The 23,525-nt window shown below is 40.0% G+C and overlaps 1 protein-coding gene across 1 annotated transcript; it reads left to right on the forward strand.

Annotated features, from left to right (window-relative positions):
* Positions 1-13,766: 13,766 nt before the first annotated feature.
* On the forward strand, positions 13,767-22,583 carry LOC310957434 (schwannomin-interacting protein 1-like). The gene is made up of 7 exons (XM_083927992.1): positions 13,767-13,837; positions 15,741-15,850; positions 20,123-20,240; positions 20,327-20,533; positions 20,690-20,813; positions 21,275-21,368; positions 21,542-22,583. Exons 1-7 carry the CDS (start codon positions 13,808-13,810, stop codon positions 21,591-21,593), a joined length of 735 nt encoding a protein of 244 aa, XP_083784118.1. The 5' UTR covers positions 13,767-13,807; the 3' UTR covers positions 21,594-22,583.
* The last annotated feature ends 942 nt before the right edge of the window (positions 22,584-23,525 follow it).

Here is a 23,525-nt window from a genome sequence, read left to right on the forward strand (position 1 = left end):
TTTCTGCCGCAGCTAGTTGGATTATGTAATCCTCATAGATTCTCAATTCTGACTGTTCTCTAATAAAAGGAAACAGATTGCATTGCTTCTTATTGTATGAATTAAGCATTTTACTATATTTAGTATTTAGTTTCGTTGTGTTGGATTTAAAAAAAAAAAAAGTGAAAGCATTTCAAGATGCTAATTTGTACCCAAGTCCAATTGGTAAATCCATGATAAACTTGTTGTGATCTTCCACCTCCTTGCCTCGGAAGAGAAGTTCCTCCATCTCTGCGGCTGGCTGGTCTCCCGGTGATGTTGGAGTACCAGTCCTCAGGTCACATCTCCCTTCAACCAAACATCTCTGCTTCACCACAACCTTCCACAGCCGCCGCCGCTGGGCACAGCAAAAGAGTGGCACTGTCTTAAGATGAACACAAAAGAGGATGCAAGGAGGTCAGCGCTGCATCAGGTTTATTTTGGGGAATTAGTTTGAGTTTATTCACTGTCTTCCTCACCTCACGCTCATGTACCCATGTCAGATCCAGGGAAGGTTGGGCCTTCTCTCCGCAGTACTCACATTTCGCTGAGTATTGCGTAAGAGGCTGGGACTGGACACGAGTATTAAATTGAACTGTATCATAAAGTCATGTTGCTATAGATCAAGTTACAACAGTATAGGTAGAATTAGATCTTTGTACCGCTGGAAGAATGGTTGTCAAGTTCATCCTGTGGTTGTCAGACTCACGATTGTACCTCAAAACTCCTACAGCTCTTATACAATAGGTGGGTGGGTCACTGCCTGACTGTGGATGGCCATCCGGTATCCTCTTACAAAAGAAAGAAACAAAAATCCAATTAAGCAAACAAGTAATTAATCAAAGACTATAGTAAATGAGATATGCATTGATTCAAAACAGAGCTGAAAAGGGAAAATTGATTGTCCACTACTTGATTTGTCTTACACGGTCATCCAGGACAGATGGTGGCTCACTGGGATCATGCTCCGATGTAGCAGCAGCAGCGGCAGCAGCAGCATCTAATGGTAAAGCAAAGGTTACTGTTGCATCCTTGAATAAAACAAAGTAAACACTTGCCGTATATCATTTGAATTGTGCTTAGAGTATTCTCACAGGAAGAGCTCATCTTTTTTCTGCCCTGACTGGAGTAAAGTCTCTGTGTTCAGTGTTTTTTTTTTCCAGGAAGAAAATATCAACATTCACTGCTTGTGTAAGGTTTCTCTTTCCTGCTGAAGTTGAATTTATAAAGTAAATAGATTAGGCAGCCTTACCTGAAAAACACCCCAAAGACTCTAAACCACGTCTCTGTTCTACACACTTCTGTGTTTAAGTAGTAAGATCTGCATTATATTTTCAAAAATATAAAATCATGTAGAAAAGGAGACGAAGACAGATCAGATTGATAGAAAAAAAGTTGAGAAAATGCAACATTTTATCACTTATTATCAACACAATTATTAATTTGAGTGGGCTGGTTACATTAACAAATAGCATACATAAAAAGCAATAAAACCAGTACACACAAGGTAATGCACTCACCTCAATGCATCACTGGCTGGTGTTGTCAGTAACCTTGGAGACAAAATCGCAATGTGTGCTGACTGGTTTTAATGCCTACAGATACTATGAAACCCAATTACAATGTCCTATACAATACTGTCAAAGTATATACTCCATTAATGTGATTTTATGCCAAGGCTACAGTGTACAATTTCAGATCTTATTAGACTGAATCTGGATATATTTTGTAGGCTAATATATCTAAATTACACGATTTTAATATGTGAATTGAATAATCCAGTACTATCCATTTGAGTTTTAATCTCACCTCAAGGTCTATTTAATAGGTTATACAGCTTTTTTGCAGATGGTGTTTGCCCAGTTGTCATGGAGCTGTACATATTCAAATTTCCATTTTTGTTGGCTCAAAAGCTGAGCTTCAGAGTCTCTTGCTGGTTTACAGTAAGAAACCTCTTTGATTAAAAAAACAATCCAATCCATTTCGTATCACAATATCTTCATCACAGGTCAGGAATTAACTTTGAAGCACCAAATCATCCTTATGCAAATGGTAATGGGAAATACAGCCGTCAAAAGTGCACAAGGTGTAGTCTATATATTGACGTCTTTGTAAAGTAGGTAAAATTTGTAGAGTAATGTGCTTTTTGACTTAAGTGTCAAAACCCTCTTACACTTTCCCCATCCATTATTTCCAACAGTGACGCATGCTTTAACACATGCTTGAACACAATTTAATTTCAAGATTTGATTTGATTTGATTGTCGTTTATCTCAAACACTCAACATTCTGTGACAGAAAAAAAAATCTGATAAAACCACAAAGATAAAACAAATGAATCAGTTCTGATAGATTCCATCAAACAAAAAAAATAAAAAACAAAAAAAGTATGCATTGGAGAAGGAGCAGGCAGAAGCATAGTGCTTATAGTCCTGCACTTTATGAGATAATATACTTACATAATTAAATATGTTTATACAGTACTGTATGTATACTGCATAAGATGATACAGGCATACAATAACATACAACAATACAACATCATACATATGTATTACATATGTATATATATATATATACACACACACACACACACAGGTATATACTATATATGATGGCCGATTGGCCAGTTGGTTATGTGGGTCAGCATGAGCCTCTTTGATAGCCTACACTATTTTGTTTATTTATTTATTCAAGTTAGGTTAGTCTGGTTCTGAACTGGGGAAAAAATAACCCTGATAATTGAATTGTATAACTAAATAACCAGCCCACCCCTCCTGCCTTGCTGTCTGGAGACCTCATGGCAACCCTGAAATCACCCAGGTGGAACCAATGCACAGTGATTAGGGAACATTCAATTAGCACACCTGTTGCAGCTTTTGATTGGTTGTTCTAGCACCCGCTTGCAGACAATGTGCAGTACAAATAGTTGCAACGTAGCCCCCATCTCTCAGCTCAGAACATTTCCAGGAGTCATGTGCAACAGAATGAAGGGTAAAGGAAAAAGGAAACGTGTTAATTTGGCTGCGGCTGTTATTCTGATGTGTTATTTGTTACAAACAATAGACTGTTATCGACTGAAGAAAACACAAAGACAAGAAAGGCTTAAAGAAGCCGATGCAGCCAAAACTATTGGTTTTCAAGAGGGGAAAATCGTGCTCGGGAGAGTTTTTGAGAACAGGTCAGGCCTTGAGTCACAAATTACAGATGAGACCAAAAAGTCCTCAAATGCCTCTGTGGAAGATGATGCAGCTTATCAAGCAGACTTTACAGGTAAGAATCTTTGACAACCTTTTTAGTGAACGGTTTGTGTCAATATTTTGCTCAGGGGTGCCTAATTCTGGTCCTGCAGGGTCACTGTCCTGCATGTTTTACGTTACCCCCTGCTCTTACACCCCTGATTGTAATGATATGCTCGTTATCAAGCACCTGAAGCCTGTCACAGGTTTATAGATGGTTAGATGTGTTAGTGCAGGGACAAACCTAAAAAATGCTGTGCAGTGGCCCTTCAGGACTGGGAATGGGCACCCCTGTTCTAGTCTACTTGGTTCAGTGCCATAACAACTAAAACAATCACTATAATCCCTTTCAGGCTGGTCGCAAGGACACACACAAGATGCCAGTTCCAAGGAAGCATCATGGAAGGGCATGGCACCCTCCCTGCAATGTGCTGGGGACCAGATGAAGTTCAAAGCAATGGGATCGGGAGCTTCACAGTTTGCAGTGGCACAAGGTGCACTTTAATATAATTTAGCTACAATATATTATTACCTTTAGAACTGTACATATGTAGGTGTTCCCACCAATGATTGCATAGTCACAGAGGTTTTTATTTTCCACAGGAACTTCACCCCCAATACCTCTGTCAAATATCCCTTCCACTTGTGGCTACAACATGCAGACGAACTCTCTTGGGCTTGTCATGTTGGTTCCCTATGATGGCTGCTACATGTTTCAGGAGGTAATGTTGTTTTATATGCTAGATGATGCTACTCTAGAGACTTGACAATTGGAAGAAAATAATACTATGGTGTAACCAAAAGCTAAAATGTTGCAACTAATTTTGGATTAGAGCTGCAAAGATTAACCTGTACTCTTGATTAACTTAAATTGCCAGCTATATATTTTTAATCCATCTTTTTAGATTACACTTGCAATGAACTGCATAGCTTGAGCTGTGGACAAAACATGATCTTGGGCTTTGGAAACTGATCATGTTTCACAATGTTAGTTGCAGCCATACCAAAGTAGTGATTTGATGACTTGACCTCAAATCTGTTGACAAATCCATGAAAAGGCTTGTTTACAGTGGTGTAACTTGGTTTGTGTGATTCCTTGGTTTCTAATTTTATGTTTGTCCTCAAGGGTGGAAGTCATGTGCTTCCATTGAGTTGGCAGGGAATTCCAGTCTCACTCTGGTGTCAAAAACCTGCTGCCACTGTACCTCAGACAACCAAGCCACCCTTCCAAATGCACCAGATGATGCCTCTGATACCCCGGGCCAGCAAGGACACACATTCCCATAACTTTCCACCCTTCATGGCTTATCCTAAAAACCCTCCAAAACAAGAACCTGCCACAACAAAGAAACCAGAAGTACATCAACATCCAGGATACCATTACTACCCTTATCAGTACTTTTCCCAACCTGCTGTTACAACTGCAGCACCAACCACAACTGGCCCCCCTTTCAATCCGCCCCAGCTTCCACCATATATGTATTTCATTCCTCCATATAATCCCTTTTTCAACTTTGGGCCATATCCGACAACTACGCCGCAGACTACAACTACCAAGAAGACTCCTGTCCCACATGGCCACCTTCCTTTTCTTCCCTATGACCCTCGCTTCCCTCCCTTTATGCCACCCTATTTTCCATATCCAACTACAACAGCCTCTACTACTACAACCAAGAAAACTCCTGTCCCACATGGCCACCTTCCTTTTCTTCCCTATGACCCCCGCTTCCCTCCCTTTATGCCACCCTATTTTCCATATCCATCTCAGCCAGCCTCTACTACAACAGCCTCTACTACAACCAAGAAAACTCCTGTCCCACATACTCATCCACATGGCCACCTTCCTTTTCTTCCCTATGACCCCCGCTTCCCTCCCTTTATGCCCCCCTATGTTCCATTTCCAACCCCCAAGCCCAAAACTACTACGCCAGCCTCTACTACAACCAAGAAAACTCCTGTCCCACATACTCATCCACATGGCCACCTTCCTTTTCTTCCCTATGACCCCCGCTTCCCTCCCTTTATGCCCCCCTATGTTCCATTTCCAACCCCCAAGCCCAAAACTACTACGCCAGCCTCTACTACAACCAAGAAAACTCCTGTCCCACATACTCATCCACATGGCCACCTTCCTTTTCTTCCCTATGACCCTCGCTTCCCTCTGTTTATGCCCCCCTATGTTCCATATCCAACCACCAAGCCCAAAACTACAACGAAGACCACGACAACTAAGGACCATGATCATCCACATTTCCATCTTCCCTATCCCTATCATTTAGGATAGCATGCTAATGATTCTAATAAATGGTTTGACTAACATAAGTGACACTGTGCAGTTCTTTCAACTTGTTAACCCTCAATGTGGAAAAGTAATTGATTGCAGGTTTGAACATAATTCACAATTTTGAATTAAATGTTTTTATTGATGGTGGTGAAATACTGAGTTTTATATTAACGTAAGACCTGGGTAAACCAACCATTGAATATGTAGCAAACAATTTCCCCATGGGATAAAAAGGTATTTCTGATCTAGTCATTTGAAGGTATTGGCCATGTGTATGGTTGAGACTGCACACAAGGTCTTAATGAAGTTTATTGACCCAATAACTACAAAATTAAAGTACAATAAGTAACACAAACATTTGAGTAAAATTGGTCAATGACCTTTGTATAGGAAACCAATTCAATCTGAATATATTCAGGCACTGTTAAGTAGTGAGCTCCAGCGTGTAATTCTAATCTGAAGTCTTTAGTTTGAATCTTAAGTACATGGTCACCCACACTTAAACTCATGAACTTACACAGAATGTAATGTTCTGATGTCACCCTTTCATTAACTTTTTTCTCAGTGGGCTCAATTGGGCTATTGGCAGATTGTCCACATGGTGGCACTATGGCTCGTTAAACAGTCTTTTTAAAAAAAAAAAAACATTTGGCAGGTATGAAGAAGCCAACAACGGAGGAGCCTCATTGCATTTGAACACACTAGAAATAACAGATCACATATCACTCCAATTTCATCCTCCCTGCACTGGTTTCCAATCAAATTCCGCATTCATTTTAACATACAAGTGGTAACCTTTAGAGCTTTACATGGTCAAACCCCCCCTCTATATTACTGACGTCCTTCTCCCATACATGCCTAATCTGGCTTTTAGATCATTTGATCAAAAATAACACACTGTCCCTCTGACCTGCTATAAAACCTGAGGTTACCCTGCCTTTCAAACTGTTGCACCCATTTTATGGAACAGCGTCCCTTTCCCCTGTGGCCCCTGGGCAGTAACTGCTCTACTTTTATGGTTTCCTCTTTTTACGTGTTTGTGTCCCTGTCATCTGTTCTAATTGTAACTTGTCACCTCTGTACTGTTTGATTTAGTTGGATTTTTTTCATTCATGTAAAGCACTTTGTGATTATCTGTAAATGTTGCTAATTAAATACACTTTACTTACTGTACCTGTTGTATTTTTGTGCCCCATCTACTTTCACTGGATCCAGAGAGTAAGCGTGACCAAATATAACACTTGAGCGTGTGTTCAATCTGCATTAAGATGATGGTATGGTTAGTATTATGCATCCTTGAAGCTACTAGAAAAAAAATAAAAATGGTAGACATCCTGAATCCTTAAAGGAAAAGGCGTTGACAGCAAACATGTAATACATTCAATATCCCAAAGGAACATAAAGATACTTTACACAGCCAAAATCACAATCTGTACAGCATGAAACACCCATTCCACTAATTCACCATTATATAAATCCTTGGTGAGATCTCATCTTGAATTTCTAAGTTTGGTCATGGTGTCCTTATAAACGGAAATAGAAATATACTGATAAGGTTGAGAGAAGAGCTATTGAACTAATTCCAAGTCTGAAAGAGGTGTCATGATGAGAGGTTAAGAAAATTACAGTTACCTAGTATACAGAATACTTATAGATGACATGATTTAGTTCTAAGATTGTTCACAGAATATATGAATGTGATCATCCTTGTATTGTTTGTTTGTTGCAGGCTACTTGGAGAGTCTGGTGTGGAAATCTTCAATGAATTCTAAGAAATAACTCCAGCAAGGACATTATGTAATCTTAAAAACGAGGTGACTTAACAGCATTGACCATGAAACGATATGTCCCTGGTCAGAGTCAGGCTGGGAACCTTTGTTTCACGTTATTCCTGAATCTTTCCTTCCTCTTTACAGTCAATTCTACAATAAAGGCCCGAAAATGTCCACCTGATGGGCTAGAATTTAGGAAACATTTCCAATTTTAGGGTAAAAAAAAAGCCATTAATCAAACATCAAACAAATTAGCATTGAAAGATGTATACACACTCTTGGTGTTTTGGATATTTCCCTTCATTCTTTTCATTGTCTTTGGATGTACTGCTGTTCTTCTATGTCTTCACAGTCCTCTGATCCACATATTTATAAATATATACTATATCCACATATCCAGTACTAGAACAATGGTAAAAATAGCAGTTGCACATTTGTCTAATGTAATTTTTTTCAAACCAACTGCTACATATTTTTACATGGGTTTCCTCATAGGATCATAACATTTTCATCTACTGTATTACTTAGCGGAATATGATAGTAATCATTGAGGAAATGCTCATGAAATAAAGATTTGTATATTGAAAACCTTAAGTATATTCCACCTTTAAATGTGTCATAAAAACTGAAATGTAAGCAGAATGGTTACTCCTATTAACTGTTTCACCATGGACAGTTATTTTCAGATATGGCAAGACACAATATTGCACTGCCCACGTTGCTGCATTTAAAATATGTAAAATAGAATTGAGAAATACAGTGAAAGATACAAATAAAGCCAAAAAAATCCCTCAAACATTTCACTCAAGACACTTGAGGTGGGCTTCACATAACCTGACAGCAAAATACCCTACAAAACAAATGACATGTCTCCTAATTTATGCCATATGAAAAACATGCAGAGCTTTATTGACCCCAGACAACAAATTAGTAATCAGCAGCTCCTAACGAGCCCACCTGTTGTAAGCTAAGTGAACACAGGTGCGAGCTGTAGCTGAAGTTGCACCTGACTGGTTGATTACCTGGTGCTAATATGTGCCCAAGTCTTAAAACTGAGTCTCAGTTATCCTGCTCCATAGCAAAGTGCTTTCCGTCTGCTCTGAGCTTCCGTTTCCAGTATGGCAGGCAAAGATGGAAGGAGACGCAGATCACGACAAACAGCAGCAGTCACATTAGTCCTTTGTGCTTTTGTCCAGAGTTTAACTTGTTTCAGCTTGCGGGGGCTGAGTGAAAACGTTAATCAAGATGAAGTAGATAGTGGTGCAACAGTGAAGGAAATAAGGACTGGAAGAATTATCTTCAATGGGAAAGAGCTTAACTCCCAGTCAGGATCTGCATCTGCTGCTGCTACAGGTAATGATGGATTCCTCCATACTGACTCAGGCAAAGCAAATGGTAGATGTAAAGTTTTGCTCTCCAGCTTTCTGCTAATTTGATATACAGCATGATACTCAAACTAAAGGATATAGCCAGTATTAACTCTGTATCTTTACTCCTGAAGGCAAGTTGGAGCTCACAGCACAGCTGGGGGACAACATGGCTGACGAGGCAGCATGGAGGCGCTTGAATTTTTCCCTGCACTGTGGGCAAAGCAAGCTGAAGTTGAAAGCCATGGGACCCAGAGCTTCTGACTTACAGCTAGACATGGGTATTGTGACACGGTCAAGTTTGTTAAAAGCTGTAATTGCATGGAAGGTTGGCAAAGAATAATGGTCTCTTTATCCTCCCCAGGTCATGCACGTTCTTTGCCTTTGCTCCAAGTGCCTGAACCATGTGGCTATTCAATGCAACAAAATGCTCTAGGCCTCGTTTTGGTTGTTCCCTATGATGGCTGCAATGTGATACAAGAGGTATGCCATTTTCTCAAACTTATAAGTTTTACATGGTGGTAAGTGTATAAGCCATTAAAGACGGAGGTATTGCACAACATGTGCTTCAGTTTATTAGCATGGTAAACGAGTTAAATCTTTTTTAAAGCTATTACCTTTTCTAGCATTTTTACTCATTTTGTAATCTTAAAATGCTCCTAATAAGCGTATTGCGCACAAATGTAAAAGAAATTCACTAGGTGTGAAATTATTATTATTCAATGACAATCCCTTTTTTTTCGGTCCGAATACAATGATTTGCAGAGCTACCTGCCTGCCATTTGCTGCTCTGGTTTCAATTGCGCTGCTCATGCGGCGTTCAAGTGCCATGGGAAATTCGAGGTTTTGGACTTTAAAACTAGACTAAGTACACTGCAAATCCAAAGTGGAACCTTTTACTAACGACTCTGGGGTAGTTAGATCTTTCACAAATTTGCTAGTAGGAGGTTCCACTTGGACAGGTATTCCTGTGTACATTGCCTAGTTACAGGTCCAAAGATTCGGACTTCCCAAGCACCTGAAGGCAGCAACTCATTCTCTCTCGCTCTGAAATGCCAGAACAGTAAGAATTAACAGTAAGCTCCTTGTATATTGTTTCAGGATGGAAATTATGTTTTGCCAATGAGTTGGTTGGAGTCTTCAGTTAAATTGACTTGCCCAAAACCTGCTTCAAGTACCCCCAAGCCTGCTCGGCAGCCCTGGAGACTTCCTTTCCCTCACAGGCCCTGGAGCCTGAATCGTCATAGGCGCCAAGTCCCGCCCCTTCAAATGTATTATCCTAGCAGTGCATATTATAATTGGTACTATTACATGATGGCAGCTGCTTCAACTACTGCTAAACCTGCCACAAGTGCTGTAACTACTAAGAGGCCTCCTGTATATCCTTACAATCCATACTACCCGTATTACTATCCTTATTACTACCCAGTGATGACTACCACTGCTAAGCCTGCCACAAGTGCCGTAACTACTAAGAGGCCTCCTGTATATCCTTACAATCCATACTACCCTTATTACTATCCTTATTACTACCCAGTGAGGACGACGACTACTAGCCCTGCTACTAGTGGAATGACAACAGCGGCCACCAAGACTACTCAAAATCCACCATACCCATATTACCCACAATATTATCCCTATTACTACTACCAATTCATCCAGCAGTTCTATGGTATGTCTACTACTGTGCCTCCAACTGTCACGACTACTAAGCAGGGTGAGCAGTCTTCCACCACAAAACAGAGTGGGTCTACAAAGAAGCCAACAACGGCAGCAACAACAACAACAACAACAACAACTACTTCTGCTTCTACCACAAAACAGAGTGGCTCAAGCTCTACAAAGAAGCAAACTACATCTAAACCATGTTCCCGTAAACCAATAACTGACAATGGCATATACCCAGGCCCAATTAGTCCATTTGTTGCTTATACCGATCAACAATTTGCTGTAGAAGTTTCATACAACAAAGCTGGGAAACTTCCAGATTACCAGAAGTTCATGCCTCAAGCTGGCTACAAATCTGGACTCCAGCCTAAAGCACATCCTGGCTTCAACTACTGGCAACCTGTGCCCTGGTTTCCACACCCGCCAGGCAAAGATGCGCCTCAGTTTGACTGGGGAAAAATGCCTCAACACAACTAACTCCTAATGGTAAGGAATCACTTCATGTTTGAAATGAAATTGGTATAAAAAGTTTCTTAAACCACAACTGTCTTGCTGTCTTTCAGGGGCTGGTGTCCTGTGATGCTGAATATTAAATAAAGATGTTTTAATTAGCACTTTGTCTTTCATGATTCATCTGTATTGTGCGTTAGCGCTTGGGGGGGAAAAGATCATGGTTCAGATGTTTGTGTGGCGCTCTACAGAGGTCGATTGACTTTTTATTCCCTGGCACATACATTTGGCCTGCATAGACTAGTTGCAGGAAACTTTGTTTACACATGGGTTGCTAATCACAATAAGGACATTAGTTTACCAATAATGCTGCAAGAGTATCCTAGTTTTTAGTCCAAGGCTTCCTTTACTGTTGAAATTAAGGAAACTACATCAACCCTGAAGGAAACCTGGGCAAATGATCACATTGTATTGGCTGCAACTGGCAGTAATTTAATGCGAGTCCCAACTGCTCTGCTATGACATGTCATTGCACAATAACTTAAGCTGTAAAGGCAATTTGAGCGGCTTCCCTGAATGTTATGGTAGGTAGTACGGCCATCTGAAGTGGACGGAATCTCTAATGGTTCAGATAAGGTTTTTATATATGATGCAAAGGGTGTTTACACTATCCTTACACTTTCTGAATTTTAACAATCACTTGAGAAATTGTAGGTACTAAAGGCTGCTCCTCACTTTACTACTCCTGTGACTCTGCCAAGTAAGACTTGTCAGCATTGAGATGGGAGTTATGACTGGATAGTGTTGCAGAATTAAAACTGAGGTTGGATTAAAATCATGCATGTTTTTGAATATTTGCTGTCAACCTTATTTAGCTATTGTATCATGTGAAACCCCCTCATATACACTCATACAATGCTAACACACCCCATTCTGTCTGATCCTATATATTTCCACATGGTGCTCTCTCTCCTCTGGGCACCCTGTGACGAAGGACGCGCGCGCACACAATTCTACACACATCACTGAAACTAAGCCACACGTGATAAGAGAGATGTGTAATGCTGGTCTTTGAAAGCCAGGATGCACATCTGTATTTCTTCTCATTGACCACCATTCTTCAGTGCTTGCTGGATGGAATTATGGATCAAGAAGCAATTGTTCTTTTATGCCACACTGTGCTGCTTGTCTTGGTTTTGTTATAAAAAAAAAAAATTCCCGAAGTATCGTAAGAAGTGGATTGCATTCTACAATTAAGGTGAGTCTTGTTTACAATGTGCTATTTATGATTTTACCAGTGATTAGAATTTAGGGTGGAACACCATGCTATGCATTTGTGGTTCACTAACAGAATGTTTTGACTAAATCAAAGAGTAAGCAGTATGATCAGGGACCGGACAGTCAGAATAGCACCATAGCATCTAAGTGGGAAATTTATGGCAAAGAATATTGCTAAAAATTCATGTTTTAGCCCATGCTGGAATTATTTTGCTAAATTTATTTTGTCTGTACAATCACATGAAACAATACCATGAAACTAAAGACAGCCAACCCTGAAGTGGCTGATTCCGGTCAAACATCTGTATCCCTCTCTACCTCTGAAAATCTTCAGTCCATCTGGGGCCATATTCCCAGCCAGGGCATTTAATCCCTCCCCCAATCCTGACTTTTGCTCCACCCTCTCTATATAGTTTGTCTTTATGGAGGATTATGATGTGGATATGGATGAGGAAGAGGATGGAGAGGTATTAATGAGAAAGGCCACAACAGGCCATTGGTGGGAGGACTGTGAAGATGATGGCACACAAAACAAAAGAGGAAGAGGCTGCATGGTGAACAGCCGCAGCTGGGCAGAGGAGCTCCAGGATATCTTTGTACCACAAGAAGAAGACTGTTACAGTGGAGGGCGAACCAGACTGTCCAGCATCTCTGTGAGTGATTGCTTTTCTCTCTTTCTGTCTGAGTCACACAAGCACTAAGTTATATCCAATTGTTCTAAAAAACCCATTAGATCTCTCAGGGCAAGTCCAGATTTCAACAACATACTCAGAATAATACAAACAGATAAACAATCACAAAAGAAAACGCACATCCGAATTCTATTTTATTGGTGTGTATATTGCATTTAGAGAAATGCATGTGATATCTGAGGATATTTGGCCCGTGATCCTTATGAAGGATGAAAGATGACTCAAAATGTTGCGTTATTCAATTGGCCTGCTCCCGCACTGAGAAACAGCATTGTGGGAACTAACTGTGCATATGTGAACATGCTTTTCTCAGTGTGAATTTGTTTCTCTTTGCACGTGTGGGCGCATACACCCTTGTGCTTCCCTGTTTTTCTCACGGCTCATCACGTTTGAATCTGTGATGTGGAATGGGGCTGGAGGAAACAAAACTGTGTATTTAGAAATTCACCACTCTGCTTTGAACCAACGAGCAGATGCAGACACCATGTCAGTGCTGCTGAGATGTGCTGACATTTATTAGAGGAGCTTTTATTGATCAGACCTTTTTAATGGTTTTGTTTTCAGTCTCATTCATCAGGCTATGTTTAGCCTGGCCTTTTAGCCCACCATATATCGCTCCCCTTGGCTTGCTGTGCAACCACTCGCATGAATTTCTATAATCTATATCCTCTTGTCAGGATACATTTTTTAGCAGCTGCCATTTGTTTCTTCCCTTTGATTGAGATGAAGAGAAAAGGCGAGGAGAAAGAAAGCAAGTGAGGAAGATGGAGGAGCAGATAACAGATCAGGAGAGCAGTGGCAGCACTGAGCAGCTCTGTCTGTCCCCTCCCTCTTCCATCGCTCTCTCTCCTCCTCCGCTTCCATCTTTACTCACTCCTTCCTCTCCTGCTCACACATTCCCCCACCCCTCCCCTCACTGCTCTCTCTCCTCCCTCCCTCTCCTGTTCATGGAGCTGCAGTATATGAGAGGGTCTCCTGGGTCTAGCTTCACTGCAGTGTAGAGAAGGGCAGGGCAGCTGTTTCAGTACGATGCGCTGAAGGATGGTGCACCAGGAGAAACGCATTTACCAGGTGTGTGGATCTGTGTATGTGTATGTATTGTGATTCTGAGGGTGTAGCAGAATATTTGGAGGTAAACATATCCATCAATGGGGAGCTGCTGGATGAGTGGATGTGTAATTGTTAGGTGGCGTGGGTGTGTTCATATGTGATTTTATCTATTTTTTCACATCTCAGTAAAATTGGAAATAATTTAATCTCTCATATATGGATATGTGTGTGATCATGAAACATGGTTTAATGTGCTCCAAAAATGAAATCCTTCATCAGTAACAGAGATTATAAGGCGCTTTTGCTATAACATGTACTTTCGTCTGGGAGCATAAAATAGGTTGTGTGTGACGTAGACAGTCTGCTGGTAAGGAGGACATCTGAACCGGCTGTCTGAAGCCGATGAGCAAGAGGTAGAGCGTTGGTTGTGAGTGTAAAGGCGATCAACTGTGATTTACTTATGCTCTTACATCAGTCTCATCAAGAGGGTGGGGCCAGTTTTAAGGTTAGGAAGAGAATGTTGACACATAACAGAAACAGCTCTAATGAAGAGGTGTTTATTCAATGGCGGTGTGTCACACGCACGCACACACACTCACATGGTGGGTGCCTAGCACCATCGTATAATATAAAAAGTACTTTTGCCGTGGAGCCAGAAAAAACCTGTCATGCTGAAACATTTCGTTCTGTATCTCATATAAGACAAACTGTGAGACTTCAAGACTTTGGATTTGTGTACCAGAGACCCACGCAGCTCAAATGATATAATAAGTTTTGCAATTAGCAAAAAGAAAAAACAACATCTAAAGGCAGCTAGTGAAAATGATAAATGATTCAGTATAAGATATAAACTATACTACTTATACTATATATAAAAAATAGGAGACCAGGAAATTAAATCAGGACAATCAAACTACAGTAGATGCTGTGAAAAAAATTAAAACATAATTTCTGGTCTAAAAAAAACAATATTGGGAGAGGAGAAAATATATCAGCGTTGAGAGATTAGCTACGTTCAAAAAGTTGCCAAACAGAATAACATAACATTTTATTATTTTATGATTATTGTTCAAGATTAATTCATTATTGCAGATTTGGTTTAGTGACATTTAACAATAAATGGAGAAATCCTTGAAAACAGTGTGGATATCATGTGCGTCCAAAATTCCTTCATTCGTTTATCCCTGTGAGGGCTGCAGTCTATCCCAGGATGCATAAGGTGAGAGGCAGGGTACATTCTGGACATGTTGTCAGTCTGTAAAGGGGCTAACACATGAACAGAAAAATGAATTCATGCATATTCATAGCTGGGAGCAGATCCGAGCTGCACGTCTCTGAACTGTGGGAGAAAATCAGACCACCAGAATCTGCCAAGACCCACTTTTTAATCAGGTTTCAAACGCAGTCCAGAATTTATTGTGGTGCCTGTGTAACAGGAGGATGGGGGGGCTGAAAGGTGGGCCTTACAATTTCACAGTGACGATTTAAACCGGATATTTTTAGGCTTAGACTGATTATTTAGAGACAGAATAAGAAATGAGAGGAGGCTTGTGTAAGGAGCGCTGGCTGTACCTGTTATCTATGCTTATGGTAGAGTAGAAGAGAGGGAATAACTGATTTTAATAAGTGTTAGCAAAGCTTTGATAAAACAATTGACATGACAGTGTTAAGTGTGAGCCCACAGCTGGATTATCCTAATGTGTGAAAGGCAGGAAATTGGATTGACTTTGCTACATTCTTTACCTTCCCTGCATAATCCATATATGACCATCCTTATTAGCTTCTCTTTATTTCTAGCCTCAATTTGAATACCAAACTACACTCCCACCTGGCCAATCAAGCAGAGACTGAACTTCAACAACAGCAGCAACAACACTATTGTTAATATTATTAATATTCATGTATTTTTCTCTGTTCTTTGCAGGCCCAGAGGAATGAGAGAGAGTCCATCAGGCAGAAACTTGCCCTTGGCAGTTTCTATGACGACGAGCCAGTCATCTACACCAGCTGCGGCAAGAACGGCCTGTCCTCCCGGTAGGTTTGGATTGAGTGTGTGTGTGTGTGTGTGTGTGTGTGTGTGTGTGTGTGTGTGTGTGTGTGTGTGTGTGTGTGTGTGTGTGTGTGTGTGTGTGTGTGTGTGTGTGTGTGTGTGTGTGTGTGTGTGTGTGTGTGTGTGTGTGTGTGTGTGTGTGTGTGTGTGTGTGTATACACAAATCTATTACGGTGTGATCAATGAAGCCTTTTGAAGGCTGGCATCAATATTTTTGTGTTTTAGCTTCTGACAGCTGACACTTCAGATCTTTAGATGTTCTCCCAGAATATCTTCTTTGATGGATGGCAGGGAAACAGTGAAATACACCTTTACACCATTATAAAACTTAATGGTAGACCAGTGTTGCTGTATGAACCTCCTCACATAGACCACATTACTGACCTATACAAGCCATATAATCATATACCTATTGGAAAACCAATATATCAATATAGTGGTTTTCTCATGAAGTCTGAACAATGTCCGGCCCTGATTCTGTGTCAGACGCGTTCTCACTCACCGGAAATATTTGGTTTTGTTGATGAGTGGTGCCGAAGTAGAGCATGCTGGAGGCAGAACATGATACATATTACACTGTGGTTATGTAGCTGGTATGTGGTCATAAACAACAGCATTTCTTGCCCTTCCTTAACTTTGTCTGATGGTTCTGGCATCGGCCCTCACCGACAGAAGTTCCTTAATCTCGTTTCCTCTCCAGTTAGAAATGTTTGTTGCCATCTTCCTGTAAATTACCCTTCTTTTTCGCCCTCAGAGGTTTGTTTTATTCCAGATTTGCACAAGCCACATGATATTAAAGTCATCAACACACACTCTGAATTTTGCATTGTCACATACAGCTCCGTTAGGTAATGTCAAGATAATTTCGGGTTTGCAGGGAGTGAGTGGTTATCAGTCCAGCTCTCTTTTGTGTGTATATTCATGCATGTACAGTAGGTAGCATAGTCTTTGTGGAAACTCCACTGTCCAATGTTATATAATGAATCTCCAAATTTTGTGATTTTGAATTTCTAAGATAAACTGAAGGATTTCTTACATCTCATTTGCTTGTCTGACACGTTAACACACAAAAAAAGAAAAACAGCAGCTGTAGCTGAAGATACATGATTTTTACAGGACAGCAACTTATTTTAAGGTCGTGTCCTGTTTTTTTAGCATCTGTTACAGCTGGAGCTATTCACATGGCAAATACAAGCAGTTCTTTACAGCCAGGAGAGGGAGCTATTCAGCTGTTCACTCTATCCATTAACTACTGTAAACCAAAGACTCACGAGTCATAAAAACTGATTGGATTGGCTCTTAGATATTAAGCACAAATTACAGTCAGTGATAGCAGGTCCCTTATGGAATTCAATTTCGAAAGAAGACAGGGCAGCATTGTGCAATAACAGTGGGTTGAATAAATGATTTATCCTGTGTGTCTTTGTGTATACTTGGCAACAAACAGAGGAAGAAAACAAGTGATTCACATAACAGACAGATGATAAGAAGTAAAATGGAAGGTTTCCCAGAAAGCCACAGGGCTGTTTACAGTCAGTCCAAGGGAACTGGCAGTCGACTAAACAATTTACAGCAGCAGAACAAAGAAGAAGACTTTTGCGTGAAATGTTGCTCAGACAGAAACTTAGCGATAGTGTGTTTCTCACCATGGAACATTAAGTCTCTAATGCCAAAAGATTGAAAAATGGGCCACTGATTACTACAAAACAAGATTTTAACATTTTTCATACATCTATATTTATTATTATAGATTAAAGTTATTATCTATAATATTGTTACTTCTGTGTTTGACATAATGATTTGTGTGCACTCTTCCATTGTTCTACCGTTTATATTTGTACTGCCCCATTAGTTTGCTGTTTACCTGTACAGCATTGTGACATGTACTGACCTTTACACAAGTGCAATATAAATTATATTAAACAAATCAATCAGAATTAAAAAATAAAATAAAATTTGATCCTAAAGTTCATTGCAAAAATGATTGATGTATATAAAGTGTATATACGTGTATTGACTATATTTTCCTATGTATTTTAAGGCAACCTTGGGTGAAGTGAAAGGTGTCCTCAAATAAAATCTGTTAGTATTATTATTATAATCATCCCAAAAGCAATTTCAATCAAAAGCAACTGGACTTGGTTATTTGTCTAGGAAGACGTTTCACCTCTCATCCAAGAGGCTTCATCAGTTCATGATCCAGGTATTTACCTTTAACAAGGCCGATGATGTCACTGGAACCCTTTGTGCTCCACTCCAACGGCAGTCGTTGGTTGGGAGTTGGTTTTGACTTTGTTAGTGCTCTAATGGGTCATAACAACAGCCGTTGGAGTCACAGGAGGCCATTTGTGATTGTTCTTTGAGGTTAGATTGTTGAGTCTCCTGGGAAGGGATGAAAGGGCAGCTTTTGTAAATTGTTGAAAATCATCATTCAAACAAATGCAGGCTAAATGTACCAGATTTAGCTGAAAGGCCAAGTCCCTATGCCTGATGTTGGTAGGGTCATTATCGATAAAATAAATTCCTGAAATAACTTTAAAACTGAGGTTCTCCACAAAGAATCATCCAAAAACATCACTTAATCCACTAAACAAATCGCAGTCGACTAAGACAACAACGACCTATTAGTTGACTAATCGACTAAGAGGGGGTAGCCCTAGGAATATGACATAAGAAAATAGGTATATGACCTATATGACATATGAAATCAAACTAAAGGAAAGCATTTCCCTAGAAACTGATATTTCACATTTGTAATTGAGGTTTTGGACACACACACAGTTGCATGTCACCAGGCACCAGCTGGTTAACCAAAGCCACTACACCTGAGACACAACTCTGCTTTGTTTCCATGACAGCTTTGACCTCCAGTATATCTTTGGCACTTTGACTTTTACATTAGAGGGGGCGTTTAAATCAAACAATGAGGCCGTCCCCCTGTGCTACCGACTGCTGTATGAGGAACTGCAGTTCTGTCTGTGGCCCTTATGTTCCTGAAAGAAGAAGTGATGCCTGGTTTAAGTCACCAGCTGTAGTTGGTGGAATTGAAGTCATGTGACGTCCAGTGGACGTGAAGGTGCTCCCTCCGGACTCACGGGGTGGAAATTCCAACACCACCCTGCCCGGTTTGTGTTGTTGTATAAGTTATTGTTCTCATCCCAGTGTAGGTGGGGTTACTTTGGGTTGTTAGGTTCTTTCAGTCAGAGTATCATAACCTGGAAATGAATGTATGGTGTTTTGAGCTGTTGGAAAGGCTGAGGTTGAAGTGCAAGGCTGAGGTTGGGGAGAGCATGACGTTGTGTTTGTGGCTTCAGTTGTTTTATTGAAGCTCTCAATTGCTTTTTTGTTCCTACATGATTAGGTCACAGATTGTGGCATTACTGTCACCAATGCACTTCTTAGCCGAAAGTATGTGGAAACACAAACTATGTGTACTTGTTCAACATATCATTCCAAAAACCTTGGCCACTGATATGCTAGTCTAACCATAATGCAGGGATTCACTTCCATTCAGCTACAAGAGTATTAGTGATGTCATTTTGGGCACAGGTGTTGGATTATAAGGCACATCACTCCATTTTATTTATTCATAAGGAAAATACACACTAATCAACATTACTGTAAATGTAAATACAAAAGCAGTGCTCTTCCTGTTGTCTGTCCAAAAAATCCAGTCGATTCTCAGTGAAACCTGGCACATGATGTATATAGAGCTGCCAAACTCTTTGATGAAAATATGTATAGAATTCTGCAAATGCTTTAAGTGTGTGTCCAAATATTTCCTGGACTTTCCACCACTCTCTTCTTGAAGTGTAATTCCGGTGCAAAATCATCCCATGGTCTTTTTCTGCACTTACATACATAAAATAACCCATCGAGACAGTTTTTTTTTTGTGTATGAACTATTAACGGAGAAATCCAGTAGAGTCACTAACAGTCAGATGTGGCTAACACTGATTAGCTCGGAGCAGTACAGTTGAGGCATTAAAATTTTAACCACTTATACTGCTCAAAATAACATCAAACCTCTGCAGTAGCATTTTTTGCACCGGAATTACACTTTAATTGTATAGTACAATTTTGTAAAATGTCTTTTAAGATCATCTTGTTGAGGATACTGATATGTAAAAACAAAGTTATCACAATCAATCAATGATTTCCCCCCCTCTCTCTCTAAGTTTATTTCTGACTAGGAGACATTTTCAGTGTGATCAACATTTCCTCACTCACGTTCTTCACTGTGTTTTTGCTCTCAGACTGCAGAGTGGGGTGAACCTGCAGGTGTGTTTTGTTAATGACAGCAGTAGTGACAAAGACAGCGATGCTGAGGACAGCAGGACAGAGACCAGTCTGGACACACCGCTATCCCCTGTGGTATGCACAATTTATATAGTCTGTGTATTTTCTATTTTCACTACTATCATTAGTCTTTGGAATTACCATGTGTCTCTCCTCTCCAGAGCAAGCAGAGCTCATCGTTATCAGACCGGGACACAGCGGAGGAGGACTCTGACCCGTTGGATGACTGTGGCGGATTCTGGAGGGTGCAGCGGAGGCTGCAGGAGGAGGCCCGGGTGGCGCTAGCTCTGGCACGACCCATGGCCCGTATGCAGGTGGAGGTGGAGAGGCAAATTCAACTGCACAGACGTTCACCTGTGGCTGACTTGGTGAGTCAGTGAGAGAGAGAAAAACAGTTCACAGGGTGTGTGTGTGCGCACGTGCGTGCGTGTGTGTACCAAATGGATATATAGACCCAGTTAATATTGCATAATACAGTTTTAGTCATTAATCACACATCTGTCTGTATGTGTTTACATTTGCAGCTTCCCCATCTGCCTCACATCAGCGAGTGCTTAATGAAGAGGAATCTGAGGCGTGGGGACATGAGGGACATGAGTCTAGGACAGCTACAGGTCATCACGAATGACTTACACTCACAGATTCAGAGTGAGTAGCTCACGCACACACACACAAGTACAAACACAAGCACAAACATCACTGTCCACTGTCCCATTTGAAGAATTGAGAAAAACAGCCCTGGTTTGGAAGTATTTGTCAAACCTAAGGTCATAGCCCTTCCTGCCATATATTACAGAGCCTGATAAACAATGTTTCCAACTAACAATGCTAATAAGGCTACTAAAGAGTTATGTTATGGTGTACCTTGTTGGCTTAGTAACTATCCAGACTGAGTTTTCTGAAATATAAAATGGAGGTCAAAGTATCTAAGAAGATATAAAGATTTAACAGTTAATCAATCTTATAAAAACATTACAGTTCAAAATATGGGCATTTTCTTACCATTTTTACAGATCAGGCTCCGAAATCCTTCCATTCATCATCATAGTGACACCTTCGACAATTCATTATACTGGATTAGAGATACTCACATGCATAATCTAACACAGGTCTAAATGAGGAGCTCGTGCAGTTGTTGCTGTTGAGGGATGAGCTGCACGTTGAGCAGGACGCCATGTTGGTGGACATAGAGGACCTCACCAGGTGAATCGCCCTTTTTCTTTCAAGACTCCATGCTTTGTCTTTCGTTCCGCAATATCTGTCAAATTATCATATTCTCGATGTGATGAATAGAACATGTAAATTGTATTTGCACATTTACTGTACAGTATTTCCTGCTCTTGCTCTAACGCTTCTTGTCTTTGGTTTTGCGGCAGGCACGCTCACAGCCATCAGCGGCACCAAGTGGAGAAAGCTATCTCTAAATAAACACTTCGTCCACACGTGTGTCCGTCTGCACGCCATTTTACCTCCCGCTCCATGGAATGTCATCAGTGTTACTAACGATAATCCATCTTCTGTGCTGACTGTTTCTGGAGTAAAAATACTGTAATATTTGCACACAGCCACACCACATAATGTAATGCACCACAGGCTGTTGTTGAAGGACAGAGGACATCTTAAGGAAGTTGAGCTGCTTTCAGTATGGGCACGGTTCAGTTTGCGCAGGCTTTTCACTTCCACTCAGCATGATTAATCATGCTATGTTTTAAAGAATTAGGGGAACCCTCTCAACGTAATTGCATCCCCTAACCCTGATTTACCTCTTCGTGTTTGTTTATGCTGAGTTGGAGAGAACGCCTGCACGCTTTGTTTCTCCCTTGTCTGAAAAAGGATGATGACTTCTAGAGGCCACACCTGACTGAACCATGTCTTTTGTTTGTCTAAATAATAACCACGAGGATTGATCAGTTCATCTGTAGACATGCTCTGTTCACTGGTTCATCATTACTTTCACTAAGAGCACTTTGTCATCTCTTTTTAACACTGGAATTCACTATTAAACATCTACTTTTCTCTGAGCTGTTGCAGTGGAAAATGATGAACACTGATAATTTGCAGCTTTGCTTCACAGTGGTGTTTTAAAGATGCATTTAGAGCTGTAGTGAACATTTTGAATTTTATTCAGCCAGATTTGTATTTGTCCAATGCATTTATGTGCTCGGTACAATAGACAACATGAAAAGATATGGGTTAAACAAATCATATTGTTATAGGGATAGAACAAGCAAAAGTGGAGGCATGACAGCCCCTAAATAAAAATATGCAAAGTCACTTTTGTTATGCTCAATTTACTAATGCTAAAATAGGGGTAAACATATAAAACAAATATATAAATAAATCACGTCTATTTTATCTGTTCAGATGGTTTATGGACATATTGTATGTAAATGTTGAAATACTTTATTAAAAGGAAGAAGAGATGATGAGCCTTGTTGTCTGGCTGTGTCTAAGTGTTTTCACTCTCAGCTTTTTAAGAATGTTATTTAACACAAATCACAAGTCAGACTTTCTTTTATATGCTTCATTGATAAATGTACTGAATAATGATTGTAAAAAACAAAACTCCAGTAATAAATGTTTCAAGTGTGTGAGCTGTGTGAATACTTGGTTGGTTTGCATCAGAGTTCATTTGCATTTTGTGTTCTGACTAAATCTGAAGGGGTTGTTCTTATCCACGGTAAAACCAAATGATTACAAAAACACATTGAAGTGGTTTCATGAAGTGGAGCTTGGGAAAGTGAGTCTGCTCACCTTCACACCTTCACACTTGTGTTGACACTTATGTAACTGAGTTTTGTGGAGTATTTCCACAAGCAAAAGGGGAACAATTCTGACCATGGGGGCTGAAACAAAACATAGTTACACTCATCCGTTAATCCACATAAACTGCAACTAGATTATTATTATTAAAAAGTAACAGCCAAAGAAAAAAATATATTCTAATTAAAATGTTAGTTTTACACATAATTCAACACACTCTAACTACAAGAATCCAATTATCTCCACCTCAGATGGCTGCTTAGATTTTTTTAATTATTTGAAAATTTTAAATTAGATTTTTAACACTGACAATAATTAATTGAAAAGGTAAAACCATAAAAACATATTTGAGTTATTTTTTTCTCTAGAAGCCTAAATGTTATACATACATGGACATCCTGACATTATGCTCTGGTTTGACTTATTAATTAAACAACAACTATTTTAAATCATTTTTCTAAATATAAACATGTAATGAATTTATAATAAAATCATTATCTAATAAAGAGCCATTTATAACTTCCACCACATCGCACTAGATGCTGTAGTCGATTGATATGTTCATCTTTGTGATCATTTTATTTTGCTTGTGATTAT

This window comes from Echiichthys vipera (genome assembly GCF_963691815.1).
Source record: "Echiichthys vipera genome assembly, chromosome: 15".
In the NCBI taxonomy this organism is placed as follows: Eukaryota; Metazoa; Chordata; class Actinopteri; order Perciformes; family Trachinidae; genus Echiichthys; species Echiichthys vipera.